This window comes from Nyctereutes procyonoides, unplaced genomic scaffold (assembly GCF_905146905.1).
Source record: "Nyctereutes procyonoides isolate TBG_1078 unplaced genomic scaffold, NYPRO_anot_genome, whole genome shotgun sequence".
NCBI lineage: Eukaryota > Metazoa > Chordata > Mammalia > Carnivora > Canidae > Nyctereutes > Nyctereutes procyonoides.
Genome location: NW_026575140.1, coordinates 8,236,311 through 8,261,320, shown reverse-complemented (window position 1 = coordinate 8,261,320; position 25,010 = coordinate 8,236,311). Strand labels below are relative to the sequence as shown.

Sequence of the window (25,010 nt, the reverse complement as noted above, 5' to 3'; positions counted from 1 at the left end):
AGAGAGAGGCGCAGAGACACAGGCAGAGGGAGAAGCAGGCTTCATGCAGGGAGCCTGACATGGGACTCAATCCTGGGTCTCCAGGATCACACCCTGGGCTGAAGGCAGTGCTAAACCACTGAGCTACTGGCTGGGGCTGCCCTTTCTTGAGGGTTTTACTTAAACGTTCTGGGCAATGTTTTCCTCTGATATTATAAGTTATTTGAAACAGCCAAGAATATTATTCAACAACATAAGCAGATTATTTTAGAAAAATCGTCTGTTTTAGAAAAATGGCAAGAAGGGGGATCCCTGGGTAGTGCAGCGGTTTAGCGCCTGCCTTTGGCTCAGGGCCGATCCTGGAGACCCGGGTTCGAGTCCCACATCGGGCTTCCGGTGCATGGAGCCTGCCTCTCTCTCTCTCTCTCTCTCTCTCTCTCTGTGTGTGTGTGTGTGTGTGACTATCGTAAATAAATTTAAAAAAATGGCAAGAAAATTAGTTTCTGTAAAAGAAGCTCATTAAGGTTTAATCTCCAAATTGAACCTCCTCAATCTCCACAAAGGCAGAGATTATTCATAATCAGGTTTTACAGTCAAGTGCTGAAGACCAATAATTCACCATGACTCAGAGAAAACTGGATACCAAAGTAACAGAAACATTTTATTTCTTACCACCTGCTCCTTCCAAAATGCCCCGGACTACTGCCTGAACACCACTGGGTCTCATCAACCTTTCAGAGAGCAGCTGTCCACATAGACGCCGAAGCCAGGCAGGGGCCCGACACCTAACTTGTGTCTTCTCATCCATGCAGGACTGAAAAAGGAAGTAAAAGGTATGAATTCAGTGTCAGTAAAATAGATAGGATATGTAGAAATCATTAAAATATAGAAATATATACTGAGGGATCCCTGGGTGGCGCAGTGGTTTGGCGCCTGCCTTTGGCCCAGGGCGCGATCCTGGAGACCCGGGATCGAATCCCATATCGGGCTCCCGGTGCATGGAGCCTGCTTCTCCCTCTGCCTGTGTCTCTGCCTCTCTCTCTCTCTCTCTGTGACTATCATAAATAAAAAAAAAAAAAAGAAAGAAATATATACTGAGTCATACTGACAAGTAACAGTATGATAAACAGACTTCAGAAGAGCAGCATTTGGGGGTACCTAGGTGGCTCAGTTGGTTAAGCGGCTGCCATTGGCTCAGATCACGATCCCAGGGTCCTGGGATCAAGACCTGTATCGGGTTCCTTGCTGGATGAGCAGCCTGCTTCTCCCTCTCCAATGCTCATGCTCTCTCCCTCTCTCAAATAAATAAATAAAATCTTTTTTAAAAATTAAAAAAAAAGAACAGCATTTTTTTCCACAAAGAAACTTCCTTTAGTATCACCTATGAGAAAGTAGAAATACCATGAAACTTCAAGTGAAATATCAAGTGAAAGTTCAAACCCAGAAATAGCCAAACACATAGGTGAATGAAATATAGATTTTAGAAACACAAAGTTAATGTAACCAATCTCTGAATGCAGCCCTTCCAATCAAATTTAGCTTCCATATAAGAGTCCTATGAAAGTTATTCATCACTAAGAGTACAATTTGTGACAGTAAGAGGGCAGCTGTTCCTTGCCTCCATGGTCTCAGCTACTCTGACTCCTTGTGGCACAGCAGTTTAAAAAAATACTTGAATTTCTTCAAGTGTTCCTTTCTGAGAGCTCTGTGGAACCACCATGAATAAAACAGACCTGGGGTCTCTGTTTGGGATCTAGACCTGAACTATGTTGCTGTCAATCATGATACTTAACTACGTGAACATAATAATTAGTGACAGGGATGCCTGGGTGGCTCAGCGGTTGAGCATCTGCCTTCACCCCAAGGCGTGATCCTGGGGTCCCGGGATCGAGTTTCGCGTTGGGCTCCCTGCATGGAGCCTGCTTCTCTCTCTGCCTATGTCTCTGCCTCTCTCTCTCTCTATATATATATATATATATATATGTCTCTCATGGATAAATAAATAAAATCTTTAAAAATAAATAAAAATTAAAAAATAAAATAAATAAAAATTAGTGACAGAAACATTTAATCCTAACTATGCCCTCTTTCATTTAAGGAAGACTAATAATCACCACTTATGGAAGGGGTTATGATTTGCCAGCACTGTGATAAATAACTCCCAAATGATCTCAAAATGGACTTGCAAGGAGCCACTATCCTATCATTAAGGAAACTGAGAGATAGAAAGGTTTACTAATCCACATAACTGCACACTGGGGTTGAATCCTAATATGTTGATGTCCAGAGCCTCTGCTTTTCACCATGTTCGTATAATGCATTTGATTTAATCTGGCAAACTGTGGAGTCATCCAGAAAAGCGGTGTGAGGCCAGGGGAGCCCAGTGGGAGGCTACAGTAATATTCTAGGGATGAGATGAAAATGACTTCATCTACAAGGTATCTTTATACCCAATTTCAGCTGTTCCTGACCTACCACTAATGCCTCTGGCCTCTCACTCTTTACTCTATACCCATAACTAAACATAGATATTTAAGCAGATAGGTAACTCCATCATCAAATTAAAACATTTCAGATAAATCATTATTTTTAAGGAAAAAAGGAACTATCTTATACCTATCAGAATATATACTCTTATGTTTTTCAAACAAAGGAGATAAAATAGTCCCAACAATAGCCCTAATGTTAAGTTCTTGATTATATAGACTCCATTCAAAGAATAAAATGTCCAAGTACTTCTGCCAGAAGAATGTATCATCAAACAATCAAATTTTAGCATATATAAAAAAAAAAAAGCTCTGGTTTCAGAATGAATAAAATATATTTTAAATAAAATTGCCACATTCCAGTTAAATTTTTAAAATAAGCAAAAATTTTAAATAAATAAATAAAACGGCCATATTCTTGGGGAAAGTCACCATCATTCCATTAATAGAAAAATCCTTAAAAATTATCCTAATGCATAATTCTGATCACTTGTGATTTTTTGCTACTGAATAAGAATAAAGGGCAGCCCGGGTGGCTCAGCGGTTTAGCGCCGCCTTCAGCCTCAGGCCTGATCCTGGAGACCCAGGGTCGAGTCCCACATCAGGCTCCCTGCATGGAGCCTGCTTCTCCCTCTGCCTGTGTCTCTGCCTCTCTCTTCCTGTGTCTCTGATGAATAAATAAAATCTTTATAAATAAATAAATAAATACATAAATAAATAAGAATAAAGTTGTGTATCTAACAACAACAACAGAAATTATCCTGACAGTCAGGGTGCCTGTCTGGCTCATTGGTAGAGCATTTGACTTTTGATCTTGGGGGTGTAGTTTCTAGCCCCACACTGGATGTAGAGATTACTTAAAAATAAAACCTTTATAAAAAAAAGTATCCCAAGGATCATTATAACTGTTTTACAAATATCATTTAGTGATCTAAAGAATGAAATAAGACTCAACTAGATTATCACATTTCCCAGGAGAAGACAACATTCTGCACATGATCATTAATGTGCACAAAAGGACCCACAAGAGTCCTCAGGCCTAAATACCTGGGGTGGTCCTCCCTGGAGAATGAGTAATTCTCGGACTGCTAATGGTTGATATGCTTGATCCAAGATGTCTCTCAAGGCCTCCCTAGATAGGGTTCTTTCCTCTTCTGTTAAAACCTAAAAGAAACATGTACTTGGCTTTAGCAGGCAATAGAAGGTAATGTTTACAATACTGTATAAAAACACTTATGAGAGGACAGGAGGGCAGGCTTCTTTCTCTTTTTGGCTCCCTTCCACATGGAGGAAGTAATAATACTAAAATGCTCCTAGCCCCTTCTCCGTCCCTTTGCTCACTCTGGGCAGGAGATCACATAGGCACTTACCTTATTGGTGAGTTTGGAATATACTTACTTATTGGTGAGTGTTGACATGTACAACTCAGCTCCTTTTATGTCTTGGGAGTAAGTGCACATTCTGCTCTGCTCTTCCTTGCCATGGACTTTACAGAGGCCTATCCCCTGCCATGGCGGAGCAGAAGGTGCTGCAGTTTCCCCATACTCCCTACAACTGGATGAGCAGTAAGGGTGTCTAATTCTGGAATGCACTGTTAAAAAGCCCAGCTGTCTCCATCAATTAAGTCATATACTTGACTTTGCACTTAGGAGTAATAGAAGTGACATTCCGAGTTCTCATCTCACTTTACTGGGTTAGCTTTTAATTCATTCAGAAGTTGGGCAGCAAAGAGGGGTGCTATTTATTGAGTTCCCCTGAGCCTCACCAGTACTGTCCCCCTTTGGTTACTCAGTAAAGCAGTTACGGTCATGCCCATTACCATTTAGCAACATGAAGCATAGGCACTGCTAAGAGCCCCTAACGCTGGGGCTTTGCTCAGCTTCAAAACATACACCCGCTGTGTTTCCCCTTTTGGCAACTTCTCTTGTCTCCCTCCTTGGTCCTTTCTGTGTGCTTCCCTTTTCTCCTTCCTTCTAGATACTCTGGGGCACTGCTTAAGTCATAGTAACAAGACCTGTCAATCCGGAACCCCTATCTGAGAGATGTGGTGGCAGTAGGCACTGATAGAAATGTACAGACTCATACCCTGTAGTGAAGAGCACAGTGCACTGCTCCCCAAAACATGAAGCCATGGAGGGAGCTCATAATTTCATGTTACTGCTCAGATGATAGCAACTTTTATTTATTTATTTTTTAAAGATTTTATTTATTTATTTATGAGAGACAGAGAGAGAGAGAGAGAGAGAGAGAGAGAGAGAGAGAAAGGCAGAGACACAGGCAGAGGGAGAAATAGGCTCTATGCAGGGAGCCCGACGCGGGACTCGATCCCAGGTCTCCAGGATCATGCCCTGGGCCGAAGGCGGCGCTAAACTGCTGAACCACCTGGGCTGCCTGATAGCAACTTTTAGACAACTATTTGTGAACACGTGCAAGAGAGAGAACAGAAAAGGGAACAAACAGAGAAGACAAGTTTGGAGGGTGACAAAGAAATGAGGTGGGTAGGCATTATGAATCTGGCTCTAGGGGGTTAAGAATTTTCCCTGCATCTGAGCCACACTGACCTTTGATAAATTCATATCTCAACAGCTTCCTCTGGCTATGCTCCTACACTGATGCTGGTGGTCTTCTCATGGGAGGGGCACTGGTCCCTGCTATGTTCTACTTAAGAGTCTTGTCTACTCGGTTAATGTCTAATGCTTCTGTAACCTCCATGGCACCTTTACAATCCAGGTACTCAAATCCTTACCATGTCAGCAAAAAAAACAGGCGCATACCCCAACAGCTAATAATAACAAGGAACACTGATTGAATTATGCAGTGTACTCAGTGCTTTACATTCTTCATTTCATTTAATCTTCCCAAGACCTTAATGAAGGAGAGATGAATAGTTTAATACTAATATTAGTAGTAATTACTTTTTGATAAGCACTACTGGGGATTGGGCTAGGTACTTTACCCACATTATCCTTAATCCTCACAACCACTTTCCAAGGCAGGTATCATTATACACATTTTATTAAAAAAAAAAAAAAACAGAGGCAAAAGAAAAGAAAGAAAGAAACAAACAAACAAACAGAGGCTTAAAGACATAGCCTGCAACAGTTGTCAGAAAATAAAAAGAAACAGAGCAGCCCCGGTGGCTCAGTGGTTTAGCACCGCCTTCAGTCCACGGTGTGATTCTGGAGACCCAGGATCAAGTCCCACATCGGCTTGGAGCCTTCTTCTCCCTCTGCCTGTGTCTCTGCCTCTCTCTCTCTCTCTGCCTCTCTCTGTCTCTCATGAATAAATAAATAAAATCTTAAAAAAAAAAAAAAGGACTAGCATCTAATAAATGAAACTCTAGCCTTCTAAAAAGATTCATTTATCCACTGCATATGTTTTGGCATTCAACAGGAATTCTAGGTCTTTCCAACAGCCCCTTTCCAAAGAACTAAGAGTTGTCTTTTATAAACACACACAAATATACACACATTCACACAGACACGTGCACACTCAGCATGTGTTTACCTCTTCCTCAGGTTTTTGTGACCTTCCTTTGTTTGGGCAGAATCCGAGCTGGCACAGACCGGCAGCAACATCCCCAAAATGACGGCTGAAAATCAAGCTCCCCAGAGATGTGTGATGTGCAACATTTAGAAGAAGCTTGCAGCTGGTGTACAGTCTCCGGGCTGCATGAGGAGGAGCATCGAGACATACCACATCCTGAACAACGGCCCCAAACTCAGTTCTGCATCTCAAAGGGACTCCAACTCCAGGCATGAGATAGGGGCAGACACCCAAGGTGACTACAAACTGCAAGGCTGACTGGACAGTCTTCTGCTGTGAAATACTAAGTGTATCCGGGCTCAGGGCAGGAGCAGCTTCTGGAGTCCTCGGGTTGGGTTTACCCGGGTTGAAATTGGCTGCAAGGTTGATCATGGTTTCCTTCAAGCACAAGAGCAACAATAAGGTTTGAGAGGTAAAATTCCAGGTGACATCCACAGAGTTTTGGGGACTTTCTGCCTTATTAGCCATTTCATCCCTTAGGAGTTTCAGTTTTTTCCAGTGAGGATCCTTCAGCAATTTGTCCTCCAAAGCAGACAGGTTAGAGTTTAAAGTAGCCAACAGGACATCATGTTTTGTGATGAGTAGTGAACCAGAATCCGATCCTTTTGAAGGAAAAAAAAAAAAGATTACATACATGGGAAACAAACTACTTTTCTCTGTGTGGAATGCCTTGACCACTCCAGCTCATTCTCTAGGACCCGGCCCAGATGTCACTGCCCCTGGAAAGCCTCCCCCCGTTGCACCACCCGAGCCTAAGCAGAATTCGAGACCATGCTTTCTACCTTCCTGAAGCACTCTGGGATGTGGTTAGAACGGCAGAACCTAAACACATTATACTTCATCTAGTTTGTTTCTATTCCTCACATGCTCAAAGGGCAGAGACCTTGTCTAGTCATCTTCCTGGGCTCAAAGTGTAGCCAGAACAGAAAAATAAAAGGCGGAATAGTTACCACAGAAAATTCATTCAAACTGTTCCAGGTGCCAGGGATAAAGCACTAAACAAAAAAAGTCTCTTCCCTCATAGGGCTTACATTCTAGTAAGGGAGGTCACAAATTACAGCCTAAGATTCAGAGGGGTTCATTTAATCACCTCTTTCCCACAAAACATCTATTTTCAATCTCCCCCACCCCCACCCCACCCCGACCCCTTCCTAAAATGGTCTTTCCTGCCCTCTACTGGTGAAGGAGCGCTTACATGCTCATAGCAGTAGCTGAGGAGTTGACAACTGCCTTCTTGAAACACGCTCATCTCTTGGCTTCTGAGACACCTCAAGGGCCATCCCTCTATTGCCTCCACTGCCAACTCTTTCTCTACCAGGTTGCTGCTACGTTTTCCAGGGCTTCTCCTGAATTCTGCACTTTCCTCCTCAAGGATCTTCTCCAGGTCCATGTCTTTAAAAGCCATCTATAAGCTAATAACTATGAAATCTGTAGGCCCAGCCCATGTTGGTCCTCTAAGTATTAAGATAAGTAAAAAGAAAATCACAAGTAGGCATTATTATAGTTATCGTTAAAACCAGAGAGAAAAAGAAAATCTTGGAAGCAGCCAGAAAAGTATGAGGCACTATCTATGAGGGTTGATGATGTGAATGACTATAAACTTACCAACAATGACTCCTAAGAGATGGTAGAAAAACATCTTAAAATACTGATAGAAGAGGGGTACCTAGATGGCTAAGGTGGTTAAGCATCAGACTCTTGATTTCGACTCAGGTCATGATCACAAGCTCATAATCTCAGGGTTGGGAGATGGAGCTGCAAGTCGGGCTCTCTGGGTGTTGAATCTGCTTAAGATTCTCTCTCCTGGGGCACTGGGTGCCTCTGTCAGTTAAGTGACAGATTCTTGGTTTCAGCTCAGGTCGTGATCTCAGGGTCATACGATCAAGCCCCTCATCTGGCTCCATGCTCAGGATGCAGTCTGCTTGTCTCTCTCCCTCTGCCCCTCCCACCACTTCCTCAGTTAAATAAATAAAACATTAAAAAAAAGGGGGGGGGCGGGTAGCCTGGGTGGCTCAGTGGTTTAGCGCCACCTTCGGCCCAGGCCTGATCCTGGGCACCCGGGATCGAGTCCCACATCGGGCTCCCTGCGTAGAGCCTCCTTCTCCCTCTGCCTGTGTCTCTGCCTCTCTCTGTGTCTCTCAGGAATAAATAAATAAATCTTAAAAAAAAAAAAAAAAAGATTCCCTCTCTCTCTTTCCTACTATCCCTCCACCACTGCTCCTGCACACACTCTCTTAAAAAAGAGTAAGAAACAAAATGCCAACTCAGAATTCTAGATCTAGTAAAAATAGCTTTCAAAAATCAAAGAGAAGGGATGCCTGGGTGGCTCAGTGGTTGAATGCCTGCCTTCAGCTCAGGGCATGATCCTGGAGTCCTGAGATTGAGTCCCACATCGGGCTCCCTTCATGGAATCTGCTTCTCCCTCTGCCTCTCTCTGTGTATCTCATGAATAAATAAATGAAATCTTTAAAAAAAATCAAAGTGAAATAAAGACATTTCAGATCATTGAAAACCAAGAGAACTATCAGCAGACCTGAACTACAAACAAACGGTAAAGGAAATTCTTCAAGCTGAAGGAAAATAATAATAGATGGAAACTGGGATCTTTAGGAAGAAATGAAAAGCATCAGAAATGTAAATATTCAGGTAAATATAAAAGATTTTTTTCTTAATTTCTTCAAATACATATATATGTGTGTGTGTGTGTGTCTGAGATAAAATTTATAAAATGGTATTGGGATTTATAACTACAATAGATATAATAAACATGAAACTCCTAGCATAATGCCCAAGTGGGAGCTATAAAATGACCCTTATAGTTGCAAAGTTCTTGAGGTTCTTTTACTGTTATGTGAAGCAGTAACAATATTAATTCTAAGTAGACTGTGAAAAATTAAGGACGTATATTGTAATTCCAGGATAACTATTAAAAATACAATGCGGGGATCCTTGGGTGGCTCAGTGGTTTAGCGCCTGCCTTCGGCCCACAGCATAATCCTGAAGTCCTGGGATCGAGTCCCACATTGGGCTCCCTGCATGGAGCCTGCTTCTCTCTCTGCCTCTCTCTGTCTGTATCTCTCATGAATAAATAAATAAAATCTTAAAAAAATATACAATGCAAAATGGAGGGTTATGGTTATAAAACCATAACAAAATGTTGAAAATGTAAATGGATATAAGTAGTAACAGACTTCAAAATTAAAATTAAAACACCTTCTAAGAGGGGTACCTACATGGCTCAGTAGGTTAAGCATCTGCCTTCTGCTCAGGTCATGTTGCCAGGGTCCTGGGATCAAGCCCTGCACTGGGCTCCCTGCTCAGTGGAGAGCCTGCCTCTCCCTTTCCCTCTGCCCCTCCTCCTGCTCGTGCTCTCTCTCGATCTCAAATAAATAAATAGAATCTTAAAAAATAAATAAAAACACCTAAGAAACAAAAGAAAGGATTAAAATGGAGTAACTAAAAGAGTGCTCAACAGTGCATAACTTATAATAGCATAAAATGAGAAATATATATTCAGTAACAGATTAGATGAGTAAATAACCATCTACCTGTATCTAACATAATATGTAAGATTTACTTTATTATTTATTGCCTCTTTGCCAACTTGAATAAAAGCTGCTTGAGGACAGGGATGTTGCTCTGTCTTGTTCACTGCTATATTCTTGCCTGGAACAAGGCCTGTCTGATAATACAGTATTGTTCAAAATAGGTAGTTGCTAAATGAATGAATAATGGAATATCTGCAGCCATTAAGTTATGTTGCAGGGCACCTGGCTGCTCAGTCAGAACAGTTATCTTACTTGATCTCAGGGTCAAGAGTTCGAGCCCCACACTAGATGGAGAGATTACTTAAAAAAAAAAAGTTCCATTAAGTGTTATTTAACAACAACAAAAAAAAGTTACTTAGAATATGCTCGTTAAACATACTCTAAAGTGAACAGAGTATGAACACTATATAAGCAAAAGATATGAACAGTTTAGCGAAAAAGAAATGCAAATGACTTTGAAACATGAAAATATGATCAACCTTGCTCATAACAGAAGAGTAAATTAAAACTATACTGAAATAGCACTTTTCATTTATCAACTGGCTAAAATCCAAAAGTTTTATAACACATTATGTGGCAAGGTTTTGGGAAATCACGCACTGTCATACACTGCTGGAAGAAACTAAAATGGTAACATTCCTGAAGAGAGCAATTTGGCAAAATCTAGCAAAATTACATACGTATTTAACGTTTGGCCCAGCAATCCCCCCTTTTAGGAGTCTTTCCTATAGATAAATACACAGGCAAAAATGCAAAATGACATATACACAAGACTATTCATTGTAGTGCTTCTTGTACCAACAAAAGACCTGAGACAACCCAAATGTCCATTAAAAGAGAACGTATGGAATAAACAATAGTATATCCATATAATGGCATGCTTGTAAAAGAAAATTGCTGTGAACCACTATGTAGCTATGTAGTTATCTCTAAGACATATTAAATATTAAAAGTAAGGTATAAAAGAATATGCTACCTTTTGTGTAAGAAAGGGACCAAATATAAAATACATTATTTGCTTCTATTGTCAAAAAGGCAGTGAAGGAACAAGTAAAAGAAAATATGGGGGGATCCCTGGGTGGCTCAGCAGTTTCGCACCTGCCTTTGGCCCAGGGCGCGATCCTGGGGTCCCGGGATCGAGTCCCGCATGGGGCTCCCGGCGTGGATCCTGCTTCTCCCTCTGCCTGTGTCTCTGCCTCTCTCTCTCTCTCTCTCTCTGTGTATCTCTCATGAATAAATAAATAAAATCTTAAAAAAAAAAGCAAAATGTGTTATCTACAGAGAGAAAAGAATAGTGGGGAGGAGCTAGGGACAAATTTATCCAGTTTTAAAGTTTGTTTTGTAACCCTATATATGTTTTTCTTTTTCTTTTCCATATATGTTTTTAATAGTTAAAAAATTAAATTAAAAACTTTAAAAAATAATTCCTAAAAATAAAAAACATACAAATGAACCTAATAATTCTGCACTTTATGTCCAAGGTTGTCACAATACAATCTGCAGGTCAAATCTGACCCACCACCTTTTCCATAAAGTTTGATTGGAACACAGTCACGCCAGGATGCCTGGGTGCCTCATCGGTTGAGGGTCTGCCTTTGGCTCCAGGCATGATCCTGATCTGGGATCCAGTCCCACATCGGGCTCCCTGTAGGAAGCCTGCTTCTCCCTCTGCCTATGCCTCTGCCTCTCTCCATGTGTCTCTCATGAATAAATAAATAAAATATTTTTTTAAAAAAGAATAATAGGAATCAGAAGAGTAAGAATTTTTCAGTACTTCTTTAAGACTGTCGAGGGCAAGGGTTCTGATTCACTAGCATATCGGGTTCCTTTAGTTAATATATACCTAAAAGGGAAAGGAGTGCTCTCCTAACTTGTCACCACTAACCATTAGGATCACTAAACAACCTCTATGACTTCCTGCGACTTTATAAGATCTTTAACCCAAACATGCAACACAAAGAAAGTGATTTACAACAAAAGCTATTAGCTGTTTTTCAAGAGCCCTTAATAAAGTAGTCTTCTCTGCCCTCTACTGGTGGAAAATAATAAAACTTACTTGAAAATAACAAAGGCATAAAAATAAAGCTGTTTTCAAAATGGGGTATAGGGATTCCTGTTTTGGGGGGTTTCAGATCGTCAGGAAGTCTGCAAGTTCAAAACTATTTTCATATTAACACTAGGCCATTATTTGCCTTTTACAGTCTCATTCTCTCACGAGTGTACCAACTGAAAAGTTCACTCAGTTCAGATTCCATATGGCAACTAACCTTTAAGGAAATTACCTCTTGTTCAGTTTCAGTACAGTATGAAAAAATATACACAATTATCTGAAAAGGCAACTGAGTTCTTCCTTTTCCAACTAAATATCTGAGTCTAGATTTTCTTCATCTATTTCAATCAAAACAACCTATCATGACAGACTGAACAGAGAAGCAAATATGAAAATCCAGCTGTCTTTAATACACCAGACACTAAAGAGACTTGCAAAAATAAAAACAATGCCATTCTTCCTGATAAGTTAGCTCTTGATCACTACACTATGCAGCCTCAAAATGTTACTCTATGTACCATCTAAAATCATCCCTATCCCACTTTGGGGAATGTCACCCTTATGGACAGCATGATTGATTTTTCCCAATCACCAATTTAAATGCCTATTCTTTGTGACATTTAAAAGCAGATTTCATAGTTTGTGTGGTACTTTTTATTATGTTCAAAGTGCAAAGCAATATGTCATGCGAGAATAAGTGTGATACAGCTTCATTATTTAAAAATTATCAAAATTTCCAGCCCATTCCCTACAATGAAATTCAAATTTAATGACAGAGTTCAGTGAATCTATATTTAGTATAGAAAATTATAGTTAGGAAAACTGTTGTGGAGATAGTCTCTATTTCTTACAAACAAAATTTCACTAAAATTGACAAACCACTGGGGCAGCTGAGTGGCTCAGTTGGTTAAGTGTCTGACTCTGGATTTTGGGTCGTATCATCATCTCAGGGTTGTCGGATTGAGCCCTGTGTCGGGCTCTGTGCTCAACTCAAAATAATAAATCTTTTTTTTTTTAAATTGCCAAGCCCCTTTCAAGTTCTGCTTAACTCATTTCTTAACAACAGAGGTGGAGATACTATTATTTGTCCCATGACTGAGAATAGAAATGGAAAGTAGAGGAAGAGAAAATGCTAAATGCAGCAGAACATTCCATGGCTCCAAAGTGAAAGACCACTGGCATCTTCCTTCCTTTCTATATAATTCCCACCAAGACTGAATTCCTCTTCCCCTTGGAGACTTTCACAGCTCCAACCCTGAAAATTCCTCCTCTAGGCAATTCCTATATGTATGATCCTTTCACCAATAGCATTATTCCACCATGTTGAATATCTCTTGGTCTATATGCATAGTACCATCTACCCAAACAGACAAGATACTTGGGAGCACAAATTTTTATGTAATTTTGTTTCTCCATTAGCAGTAAGGCCAGACTACTTTATACAGATGACTCCCAGTGAATATTACCTCAAAATGAGTCAATTTAAAGATAAATCAAAAATATTTTAATCCAGGAGTGCCTGGGGAGCTCCATTGGTTAAGTGTCTGCCTTTGGCTCAGGTCATGATCCCAGGGCCCCTCATTGGGCTCCCTGCTCAACGGGGAGACTGATTCTCCCCCCCACCCCGCTTCTGCTTTCAATCTCTCTGTCAAATAAATAAATAAAATCTTTAAAAAAAGTTTAATCTAGCTGGATATAATCCTAACCAGTAATGTCATCCTGACACCTCAATACCCTCAGTCCATCAGAGACATCTGAATACTCATGTGCACACAATATATATAATAGGCTATATGTGCAAAATCTTATTTTACCACAGTACATATTCTTTTTCAAGTAGGAATGCTTGAATTCCTGTATGTTAAATAAGTACATGTACATAACTCCACCACATATTCTTCAAGATATAGAGAGGGTCTTTTATAAATGTGCTTTGTGTGTATGTGCTTTGTGACAAATTACTACTTCCAGATATTTTGTTCATTTAACCTTGTTCTCAGGCATTCCTAGATTGAGTTGCTAGACAAGTGACCTCTCAATTAGCAAGTTAAAACTATATTTTACAGTTTATTTCTTCATTGGGGCAAAGTATATAGTTACCATCCAATAGTGGAAGGCACCTGAGCTCAAATCCTAACTCTATCAAAAAAAAAAAAGTATCCAAAATATATAAAGAACTGATACAAATCAACATGCAAAAAAACAATCCAATTTAAAAATGGGCAGGGAAGCCTGGGTGGCTCAGCAGTTTAGCACGCCTTCTGCCCAGGGCGTGATCCTGGAGACCCGGAATCTGAATCGAGTCCCATGTCGGGTTCCCTGCATGGAGCCTGCTTCTCCCTCTGCTCTGCCTGTGTCTCTGCCTCTCTTTCTCTCTCTCATGAATAAATAAGGTATTTTTAAAAAATAAATAAAAATGGGCAGAAGACATGAACAAACATTTCTCAAAAAACATCCAGGGGTGTCTGGATGGCTCAGTTAGAAGAGCAAGTGCTGAATCACTCCTGATCTTGAGGATATGAGTTTGAGCCCCACATTGGGTGTAAAGATCACTAAAAAAATTAAATAAACTTAAAAAAAAAAAAAAAGACATCCAGATGGCCAACAGACACATGAAGACACTCAACAGGGAAGCCTGTGTGGCTCAGTCAGTTAAACGTCTGCCTTTGGCTCAGGTCATGATCTAGGGGTCCTGGGATCGAGTACCGCATCAGGCTCCTTGCTCAGCAGGGAGCCTGCTTCTCCCTTGGCCTGTTGCTCCCCTTGCTTGTGCATACACGCTTGCTCCCTCTCTCTCTCTCTCTCTGACAAATAAATAAATAAAATCTTTAAAAAAAAAAACAAGTAAAGATATTCAACATCATTCATCATCAGGGAAATACAAATCAAAACTACAATGAGATATCACTTCACACCTGCCACAATGGCTAAAATAAAAAACACAAGAAAGAACAAGTATTGATGAGGATGTGGAGAGAAAGGAACTCTCATGCACTGTTGGTAGAAATGCAAACTGGTGCAGCCACTGTAGAGCTAAACAGTATAAAGTTTCCTCAAAACATTAAAAATAGAACTACCCTACAATCTGGTAATCACACTACTGGGTATTTACCCAAAGAATACAAAAACACTAATTCAAAAGAATATATGCTCCCCTATGTTTATTGCAGCATTATTTACAATAGCCAAATTATGGAAGCAGCCCATTCATTATCAATAGATGAATGGATAAAGAAGATGTGGAATGTGTGTGTGTGTGTGTGTGTGTATTATTCAGCCATAAAAAAGAATGAAATTTTGCCATGTGCAACAACATGGATGGAGCTAGAGCATAATGCTAAACAAAATAAGTCAATCAGAGAAAGACAAATACCGTATGATTTCACTCATATGTGGAATTTAAGAAACAAACAACACAAGCTAAGGAGAAAGAGAGAGATAAACCAACAGACTCTTAGCTAACAAGAACAAACTGATGGTCACCAGAGGGGAGGGGAGGTGGGTGGAGGGATGGGTGAGATAAGTGATGGGGATTAAGGAGTACAGTTGTTGGCTCGGCGGTTTATCGCGCCTTCAGCCCAGGTGTGATCCTGGAGACCCGGATGGAGTCCCTGCATGGAGCCTGCTTCTCCCTCTGCCTGTGTCTCTGCCTCTCTCTCTGTGTCTCTCATGAATAAATAAATAAAATCCTTAAAAAAAAAAAAAAAAGATACAGTTGTTGTGACAGGCACCAGGTGTCGAATGGAATTGTCTAATCACTATATTGTACACCTGAAACTAATGTAACACTGTATATATTAACTATACATCCTGGCTATAGTGTGTCTGACTGGCTAAGTGGGTAGAGCTTGGCACTCCTGATTTTGGGGTGGTGAGTTCAAGCTCCACCTGGGGCACAGAGTCTACTTAAAAAGTAAAAAATAAAAATATCCTGGCTCTACCACTTACTAAACTGACATCGTACCAATTTCCAATGTACCTGAACTTTGGTTCTTCATCTGTAAAATGGAATACGAGTACTACCTATCTCATGGGATTGTTGAGGACTAAATAATACACATGTCAACAGCATACCCCTGGGCCTGACACTCAGTAGGGACTCAACTACTGTTATAAATGACTTCCTTTCACTTCTCCCAGGACAATGTTTGGCGGAGTTTTTGCATTTGGGGGAGTTATCTCAACATCCGAGACGTGGAACATCACCTCAAGGCCCTTCACGTATCTTACCTGGCTCAGTCCACACAAACCCCTTCCTGCACATACACGGTCGTACTGCTGGTGACCTTTTCTCAAAGCGTCAGACAACCTCAGAAGCTCCGGATGGCACAGTCTGCCCTGGTTTAGAATGGACCGTGACCTGCCCCTAACTTGACCACGTGATCTGGGGGCAGGGTAATCTCCTCAGGGAGCCCTAGGTGTCCTCGGGGGTAAAAGGAAGGGTGCCAGGCTCATCCGAGGTCCCTTCAGGTTCTACAGCGGGAGATTCTGTCAACTCATCCCGAAAGAGGGCAAGTGACTGAATCCGTCCCACAGGCCGGCTGTCCCTAAATCTTCTCCCCACAGCCAGCTCGAACGCCACTGCTTCCTTTTTCTGTACAATCTCCGGCGTCCACAGGGGCCCTGCGCCCTTAGGAGGCTGGGCCCGGCTCTCCGCGTCCCGAGTGCCTCGCCTTCGGGCAGCTGCCGCAGTCCCTACCTCAGCGCGGGGCAGGAAGGGCTGCAGGGAGCCGTGTGGCCAGGGCTACTACCGGGTGCCTGGCACGAGGGAAGCGCTCGAGAGACGTGGGTTCCGTCAGTATTCAGCGGACCCCATCCCCTCCTTGAGCTTCGGTTTCCTCAAGTAAAACGGAGGCTGCACAGACAATGCCCAAAGCCCCCGGGAGCGGGGCGTGGCGGCCTCAGGATCGGGGATCCCAGGGAGGGCCTGAGGGGCACACACTACGGAAGGCAAGGCAGCCCGGGAAGACTGGCGGCCCCGGGAGTCCCGAGGGCTGCCCGGCGCCGAGATCCGTCCTCTCACCTCCCGGGCTCAGCAGCAGCTTCAGCGCCTCCAGAATGCTCTCCAAGCTGCACGTTTCCAGAGCCTCGCGGCCCGCGGCGAGTCGGGGGGCCGCCATGACTGGAGTGGAATGCGCCCCTGGCGACCGGCTCAAGCGCCCCGGCGGGCCGGCATCGCCGCCATATTGAATGTGGCGGAAGGCGCTGGGGGCGGGGCCCGCTGCGAGGGGCGGGGCCTGTGGGGGCGGGGCCGATTTGGGGGGATGATTCCACTATGAATATTTTCTCAGGCACCTTTTACTCCCCGGCGGGGGGGCGGGGGGGGGGAGAGACAGCTAACACCACCTGCCTACACGCACAATTTCAGAAATTCAATATGATTAAAGAAGAAGGAGCAGGGTTGCAGTAGTTTATCATGAGATAATGTGTATCAGTATGAAAATAATTTGTGTATGGAAGCGCTAGAAGGCATAGTGAAGTAAACAGATGCTGTGCCTACTTGTAATGAAGTTTGGATACATAAAGCAATGTTCAACTGAATATCGTTGAATTTCTTTATGAGTGATATTTAAAATCAAGTACTGAGGGTGCATAGCTGGCTCAGTTGGTAGCGCAGGAGAGTCCTGAGTTTAAGGGCATGGAGTCTACTTGAAAAAAATAAAAATAATGCCAAACAGAAACACATCCATCTTGTTTTGTTTTAAAAGTCTTATTTATATTTTCATGCAGAGAGAGAGAGGCAGAGGGAGAAGCAGGCTCCAGGCAGGGAGCCCGACGTAGGACTCGATCCAGGGTCTCTAGGATCACACCTGGGCTACAGGTGGTGTAAATCGCTGCGCCACAGGGGCTGCCCATGGCACCAGATCTTATCATTTGGGCTGTAAAGGCTCAGATACCACAAAATGACACAGCTAATTTCAAAAGCAGGGTCATAAAGATCCTATAAGTTTTTTCCAGCAAAAAAATTTATCCCGGAGATCCCTGGGTGGCTCAGCGGTTTCGCGCCTGCCTTTGGCCCAGGGCACGATCCTGGAGTCTCGGGATCGAGTCCCGCGTCGGGCTCCCGGCATGGAGCCTGCTTCTCCCTCTGCCTGTGCCTGTGCCTCTCTCTCTCTATGTCTATCATAAATAAATAAAAATAAATCTTAAAAAAAAATAAAATAAAATTTATCCCATATAGAATATTGGATGCATCTTAATACATATGAAAGGATGTTGGAGGAGTGCTTAGGGTTTATAAGGTTATAAATAGGCTCTGCATCTGAAAAAAAGGAAGCATTCTCAAGCTTCTCTTGCCCTAAAAAAAATTATTAAAATTGGCTTTTAATTACTCTACTTCCTTAGAATCGGTATTTACACTTACAGGATCTTAGTTTATAGAACTGAATTCTGGTCTGGCAGCCCCTTTCTCGGTTGCTCTGTGTGGCTCTGTTAAAACACGTAAGTACAGCTGGGAGACTCCCTCGCATGTGCTGTTAAATATCCATCACAACCAATATGCACAAGAGCTAATGAGAGGCTGCTGCTTCCCTTGCAATGAACCATACGGGGATGTTCAAGACACACACACACAGAGGTCTGTATTCATGGCAACTATTCCATGGATTTGAAGTCGAGCAACTAGGAGCCCATTATCAGGGACGTGAGAGACAACAGCTGAACATCGCATCCAAGCTGACTGGGGCCTGCTTGCCTCAACCCAGAAAACTAACAGGCCTAATGGCACCCAACAGCCATCAATGGCTGTTTTATAGAAACATAATTCCCAGTAAAGACCAGTAAAGCAAATTAAGAGTTCTTCTTGGTACATATCTTCTAAAGCCACGGTAATAACTGGAGTGGCTGTATTCCATTTTCCATAACTGCCCCCAAACTCTTACCCAATTCTTGTCAAAACCTTACTGCGATGATCCTCATCACTCCACAAAGAAGGGGTGCCTGAAGCTCATTGATTTTTCATTTATTTTATTTTTTAGGTCATTTTTAAAATGTAAGATTTGAGGTAAAATCTGAACCCCAATTTTCACTTATTTTAAAGGAAAGGTTTTCTCTTTAGCATCAATCAGATATTTATAGGAGAGGAAGAACTTTTCTCTGTCCTCTTAGATTTTGAATAGGGAGGCCTGTGAATTAAACTGACAAGAGACAGATTAGTGAGAGAAAGATTTTTATTCAGATCCAATGGAGTCCACAGAAAAATGTGACTTAGAAAGGTGGTTAGAATTTGGGGCTTAGGGATACCTGGGTGGCTCAGCAGTTGAGTGTCTGCCTTCAGCTCAGGGCATGATCCCCGAGTCTGGGATTGAGTCCCACAACAGGCTCCTTGTGGGGAGCCTGCTTCTCCCTCTGCCTATGTCTCTGCTTCTCTGTGTCTCTCATGAATAAATCTTAAAAAAAAATTGGGGGCTTATAGTCCATCTTAATAGAGAAAGGCACATATGGAGAAACAAATGATTTTGAGAAAAGAAGTGAGATAGGAAATAGGATTTAAAAAAAAAAAAAGATTTGAGAAATAGAGCACAGAGGGAGAGGGAGCAGGAGACTCCCCGCTGAACAGGGAGCCAGATGCAGGACTTGATCCTAGGACAGTGAGATCATGACCCAAGCTGAAGGCAGACACTAAACCCACTTAACCCAGGCACCCCAGAGATAGGATTTTTTTTATAGATGGGTGACTTTCTTTTGTTAGATAAGGTTTTCCTTTGTTTTGAGAGAGAGCATGCACACACATGAGTAGGGGGTGGGCAGATTGAAAGGGAAAGAGACCATCTCAAGCAGACTCCATGCTGAGTGCAGAGCCCAACACAGGGCTCGATCTCACGAGCTTGAGATCATGAGCTGAGCCGAAATCAAGAGTCAGAAATGCAACCCACTGAGTCACCCAGGTGCTCCTGTTTAGGTGATTTCTTACCCTGGGGTGCCATTTTCTAATCTCTGGTAGTAGAAGCCAATCCTCCGTGCTTATGGAACTCCTTGGAAAGGGATTTATGATTGCTGAATCTGTTGAGGGAGCTCTGCTTTTAAACAGATAAGGGGAGTTTGGAAAAAAACTTCTTCACAGGGGTATATTCTAGATCCCTTCTTATTTCAACTTCCAGAGGGTTCTCTACTGTGTCAGGTACCATCTCCAAGCCAACTCATCTTCTTGTTGTGCCCCTTATTCTTTGACAGGAAGTAGGATTTATTGGTGGCATGAGTAGGGAGAGGGCTGTGCAAGGTTCTCTTGAGTGCAAAGCCCTCCATTTGTCCAAGGGGCCATGATTAAGGATGCATTTGACCCCACAGCCATCTGGAATGAGCTGCTTTTCAGCAACCAGGTCTTTAAATTTGTCCACATTATTTTTTTAGATTTTATTTATTATTCATGAGAGACACACACTGAGAGAGAGAGGCAGAGACACAGGCAGAGGGAGAAGCAGAGTCCTCCATGCAGGGAGCCTGACGTGGGACTCAGTCCCGGGTCACCAGGATCACGCTCATGACCGAAAGCGGCACTAAACCGCTGAGCCACCCGGGCTGCCCAAATTTGTCCAAATTAAGCTTAGTAAAGCCCCACTTCTTGGAGATGTGGATCTTCTGGTGACCAGGGAACTTGAACTTGGCCCTTCATAGGGTCTCAATCACATGCTCCTTGTTTGGCCCTTGGTATGGATGGACATGAATGACTTATAAGATCTTTATAGGGATCCCTGGGTGGCGCAGCAGTTTGGCACCTGCCTTTGGCCCAGGGCGCGATCCTGGAGACCCGGGATCGAATCCCACGTCAGGCTCCCGGTGCATGGAGCCTGCTTCTCCCTCTGCCTGTGTCTCTGCCTCTCTCTCTCTGTATGACTACGTAAATTAAAAAAAAAAAAAAAGATCTTTATAACACTGCTTTTGAAATTAGCTGTGTCATTTTGTGGTATCTGAGCCTTTAGAGTCCAAATGATAAGATCTGGTGCCATAATGTTTTGGGATAAAGGATTCTCACCTCTGGGGCTCCTCTTACCATCTTTCATAAATCCCACACCATTACAACCCTTAGACTTGGCTGGTAGGGTCCCTACCCTGGTCTTCTGCTCTACAGGCCCTACCTGGCCTCCTCCACGATGCATACCTTTATGACAAGGAATACACCAGTCTTAGGGAACTGCCCAACCCAAATCCTCACCTTCCTCTCAGACCTCACTCCAAGTTCTGGGACTCTGGAATTTCCTTTCCAACCATCCCCAGTCTGCTTCCAGTGCTATGTGGGCCTCTTCACTGGGTCTGCCTTCTGGAAGGTGAACCATGTTCCCTGTGTATGCACCCCCACCCTAGGGGGATAAGTAGTAGTTTTTAGGGGTGTATGCATATCCAGGCTGTGGTGTCCACATGTGTGAATGCAGGATGGAGACACTAGTGGGAAGAAAAAGGAGTCAGGCCAGAGGTGGGAGGTTGGTTTCCCTGTGCTGGCACATTCAATATGGAACTCTAAGGCCAAGTCTGACAATTTTCAACTCAAATCTGGTATATTTTTCAAAGTAGGAGAATAGAAGATATTTTATTTAATAGTCTATTTGTTTGATTTACACTTTGAAATACTTAGGCATATGGTATGAAGGCCTCCACCTGTGTTTCTACTCCAGTGCCCAGAAATCTTAGGGGTAGGCCTTTCCCACAAAATGCTTTACACCCACTTCGCTAAATGTTTAGTATCTTGAAATGACTTAAACTTTTGGGTTTTGTTTGCGGGCTTTTTAATTTTATTTATTTATTCAGGAGAGACACAGAGAGAGGCAGAGACACAGGCAGAGGGAGAAGCAGGCTCCCTGAGAGGAGCCCCATGCTGGACTTGATCCCAGGACCCCAGGATCATGACCCGAGCCAAAGGCAGATGCCCAACCAGAGCCACCCAGGCACCCCATTGGGGTTTTTGTTGTTGTTGGTTTGTTTTGGTGGCCTTTACAGGGAGACCTCAAATTTTTTATTCTCCAAAATGAACTTGGATACATACGTAACTGAGGAAAAACTATCTTCTGCCAAAGTCTTCAGCGGGATATACAACACAATAAAAAGAGTTGTAATTTCATAGGTCATTAATTTCCCCCTTCAAAAATGTTTTTCCAATTTAAAGACATTGTGGTAGAATTTTATTTGAGGAAGAGATGGAGAATAAGATAATGGTACAATTTTTTATTTATTTTTTTTAAAAAAGATTTTATTTATTCATGAGACACAGACAGAGAGAGAGGCAGAGACAGAGGGAGAAGCAGGCTCCATGGAGGGAGCCCGATGTGGGACTCGATCCCGGGACTCCAAAATCATGCCCTGAGCTGAAGGCAGACGCCAAACCGCTGAGCCACCCAGGGATCCCCCTCTAATTTCATTTTTATGCATGTGGACCCAATGTTCTCAGCACCATTTGTTGAAAACACTGTCCTTTTGGCAGAGCATGAGGAAAATAGGGATATTGAAATAGCGATAGGACAAATTGCTGCTACACTTGTGGTGAACATAGCATAATGTGTCAACTTGCCAAATCACTAAGTTGTACACCTAAAACTAATGTAGCATCATGTCAACTATACTCAAAAAGATATAAACAATCATCTTTGTATTATAGAAAAAACAAAACCTGTCCTTTTCTCACTGAATGTTCTTAGCATCTTTATAGAATATCATTTGACCATCTATGCAAGGGTTTATTTCCGGCTTCCTGATTTCTCCCCAACTTTTAATTTTGAAATACTTTAAACCTGAAGAAAAATCAAGATAGTACCTGAACTCTTACATATCCTTTACCAGATTGTCACTGTGAGCATTTTGTCATTTGCCTTTGTGCTACCGCTCGACATACTTTGTCGAACCATTTTTAAGTTGATTTCCAGACATAACACTTTATCCCCAAATTCATCATCTATCTCCTAGTAAAATTCTCTAAGTCAACTATGTTCCCATGAAGACGAATATTGATTCAGGAATATCATCTACCCTAAGATCGGCATCAAAATTTGCCCAATCCTGGGATGCCTGGGTGGCTCAGTCAGCTAAGCATCTGCCTTTTGGCTCAGGTCATGATCTCAGGGTCCTGGGATCAAGCCGTGGGTCCCCCTCCCTGCTCAGGAGGTGGCCTGCTTCTCCTTCTCCCTCTGCCCCACCCCTGGCTCATGATCACTCTCTCAAAATCTAAAAAATAAAATTTGCCCAATTAGAAAAAAAAAGTCTTAATGGATTTTAAATTTTCACTCCTGGACCCAATCTAGGTTTATATATTGGCAGCCTTTCAAACTATACTTAGAATTACCAATATCACCTAGTAGGTCTACTCCTGGGTAGATAGCCAGAATTGAAAAAAAATTTAAGATTTTATTTATTTATTAACGAGAGACACACACACACACACACACAGAGGCAGAGACACAGGCAGAGGGAGAAGCGGGCTTCATGCAGAGAACCCGATGTGGGACTCGATTCTGGGACTCCGGGTCACGCCCTGAGCCAAAGGCAGACGCTCAACCACTGAGCCACCAGGTGTTCCTGAAAAGTTTTTGTATGCCAGTGTTCACTGCAGCATCATTCACAATAGCCTCAAGGTAGAAACTACCCAAGATGAATGGATAAATAACATTTGGTGTACATAGACACAATGAAACAATGGTCGGTTATAAGAAGGAATGCAGTCCTGGCACAGGCTGCAATACAGAGGACACCGGGAAACATGAAGCCAGGTGAAACAAGCCAAAATTAAGAGGACACTTATTATATGACAATACTAATATGAAATACCTAGCAGAGTGAAATTCATGAAGATAAAAAGTAGAATGGAGGTAACCGGGGCTGGGAGAGGAGGGAACAGGGACTTATCACCTATGGTTTTAGAATTTGGGATGATGCAGAGGTTCTGAAAACATGGTTATACATTTTGAATGTACTTCATAGCACTGAATTGTACCCTTGAAAGTAACACACATTCAGTAGAAACAATACTTCAAATTTCTATCTTTTCCTGGGCTAGCAAAATATGGTCGGACTCCCTCATGATGCTGGGCAGTGGCAGCCACAGCTTGTTCCTGTGATCTGGAAGGTAAACAATTGATATACTTACAACCAACCATTCTGTTTCTCACTGTCGGAGCTATTCAACACTATTACAAAACAGGTTTTGTGCAAGATGCTTTCACTCAACTGTAGGTTAAATTAAATGTTCTGAGCACATTGAAAGTGGATTAGGCTAGGGGTGCCTGGGTGGCTCAGGTCATGATCCCAAAATCAAGCCCCACATCCTTCCATTCTCTACCTGCCCCTCCCTACAACTTGCGCTTTCTCTCTCAAATAAAATCTTTTTTTTTTTTTGAATTTTTATTTATTTACGATAGGCACACAGTGAGAGAGAGAGAGGCAGAGACACAGGCAGAGGGAGAAGCAGGCTCCATGCACCGGGAGCCTGACGTGGGATTCGATCCCGGGTCTCCAGGATCGCGCCCTGGGCCAAAGGCAGGTGCCAAACCGCTGTGCCACCCAGGGATCCCTCAAATAAAATCTTAAAAAAAAAAAAAGTGGGTTAGGTTATCATGTCTGGTGGATTAGGCATATTAAATGCATTTTTGAAATATTCTTTTTTTTAATATTTTATTTATTTATTTATTTATGAGAGAGAGAGAGAGAGAGAGAGGGAGGCAGAGACACAGGCAAAGGGAGAAGCAGGCTCCATGCAAGGAGCCTGATGTGGGACTCGATCCCAAAGGCAGGCACTAAACCGCTGAGCCACCTGGGCTGCCCTTGAAATATTCTTAACTTATGATGGTTTATTGGGATATAACCACACTGTAAGTAAGATCTATATATATATTTCACCCCCATTTAAATACACACACACACACACACACACAATATTATACCCCTCCAACAAAGTCAAGTCACAGAACAGGTTTTTCTTAACAGCAGCACCACTGACATCTTGAGCAGTGGTGGTCCTTTGTTGTGCATGGCTGTCTCATGCGTTACCGGATGTTTAGGAGCATCCCTGGCCTGGACATGATGCCAGTAGCACCTCCTCAGTCGCAACAATCAAAGTATCTCCAGAAATTGCCCAATGTCCCCTGGGGAGAGGCTAGGGTCATCTTTGACAGTGGACCCCTGAACTACACCAACTTTGTTGACCCACTGAATACTGTCTGAAGCTCAACTTTTTTTGGTCCCTCAGTGTCACCCACAGTTTTTCCATTAATAAGAGAATGGTTTCTCCATATACCACATGGATAGTTATTTTTCAAATAAAGTGACCTTTTAAATGCAGCTTCCTGCACTCTGCCCACAATAGAAGGACACAAAGTTCTGGGGGGAGTCATTTCAACATGAAGCTTCCTTCCCCATGTTTTGAATGAGCTCCACTATCACTGGTCTTGCCTAGAATTGTGGTATAATCATATAAAACAAATG

At 42.5% G+C, this 25,010-nt stretch overlaps 1 protein-coding gene across 1 annotated transcript in view; it reads right to left on the bottom strand.

Moving 5' to 3' along the window:
* The window catches only part of TANGO6 (transport and golgi organization 6 homolog), a 210,878-nt gene extending 194,124 nt beyond the window's left edge, over positions 1–16,754 (bottom strand). Inside the window, exons 1-4 of the mRNA XM_055306190.1 lie at positions 16,633–16,754; positions 5,973–6,613; positions 3,513–3,629; positions 652–793 (exon numbers count right to left, since the gene is read on the bottom strand). Of these exons, the coding sequence (XP_055162165.1) occupies positions 652–793; positions 3,513–3,629; positions 5,973–6,613; positions 16,633–16,729 (997 nt within the window). The 5' untranslated portion in view covers positions 16,730–16,754. The remainder of the gene's footprint in view (positions 1–651; positions 794–3,512; positions 3,630–5,972; positions 6,614–16,632) is intronic.
* Positions 16,755–25,010: the final 8,256 nt, after the last annotated feature.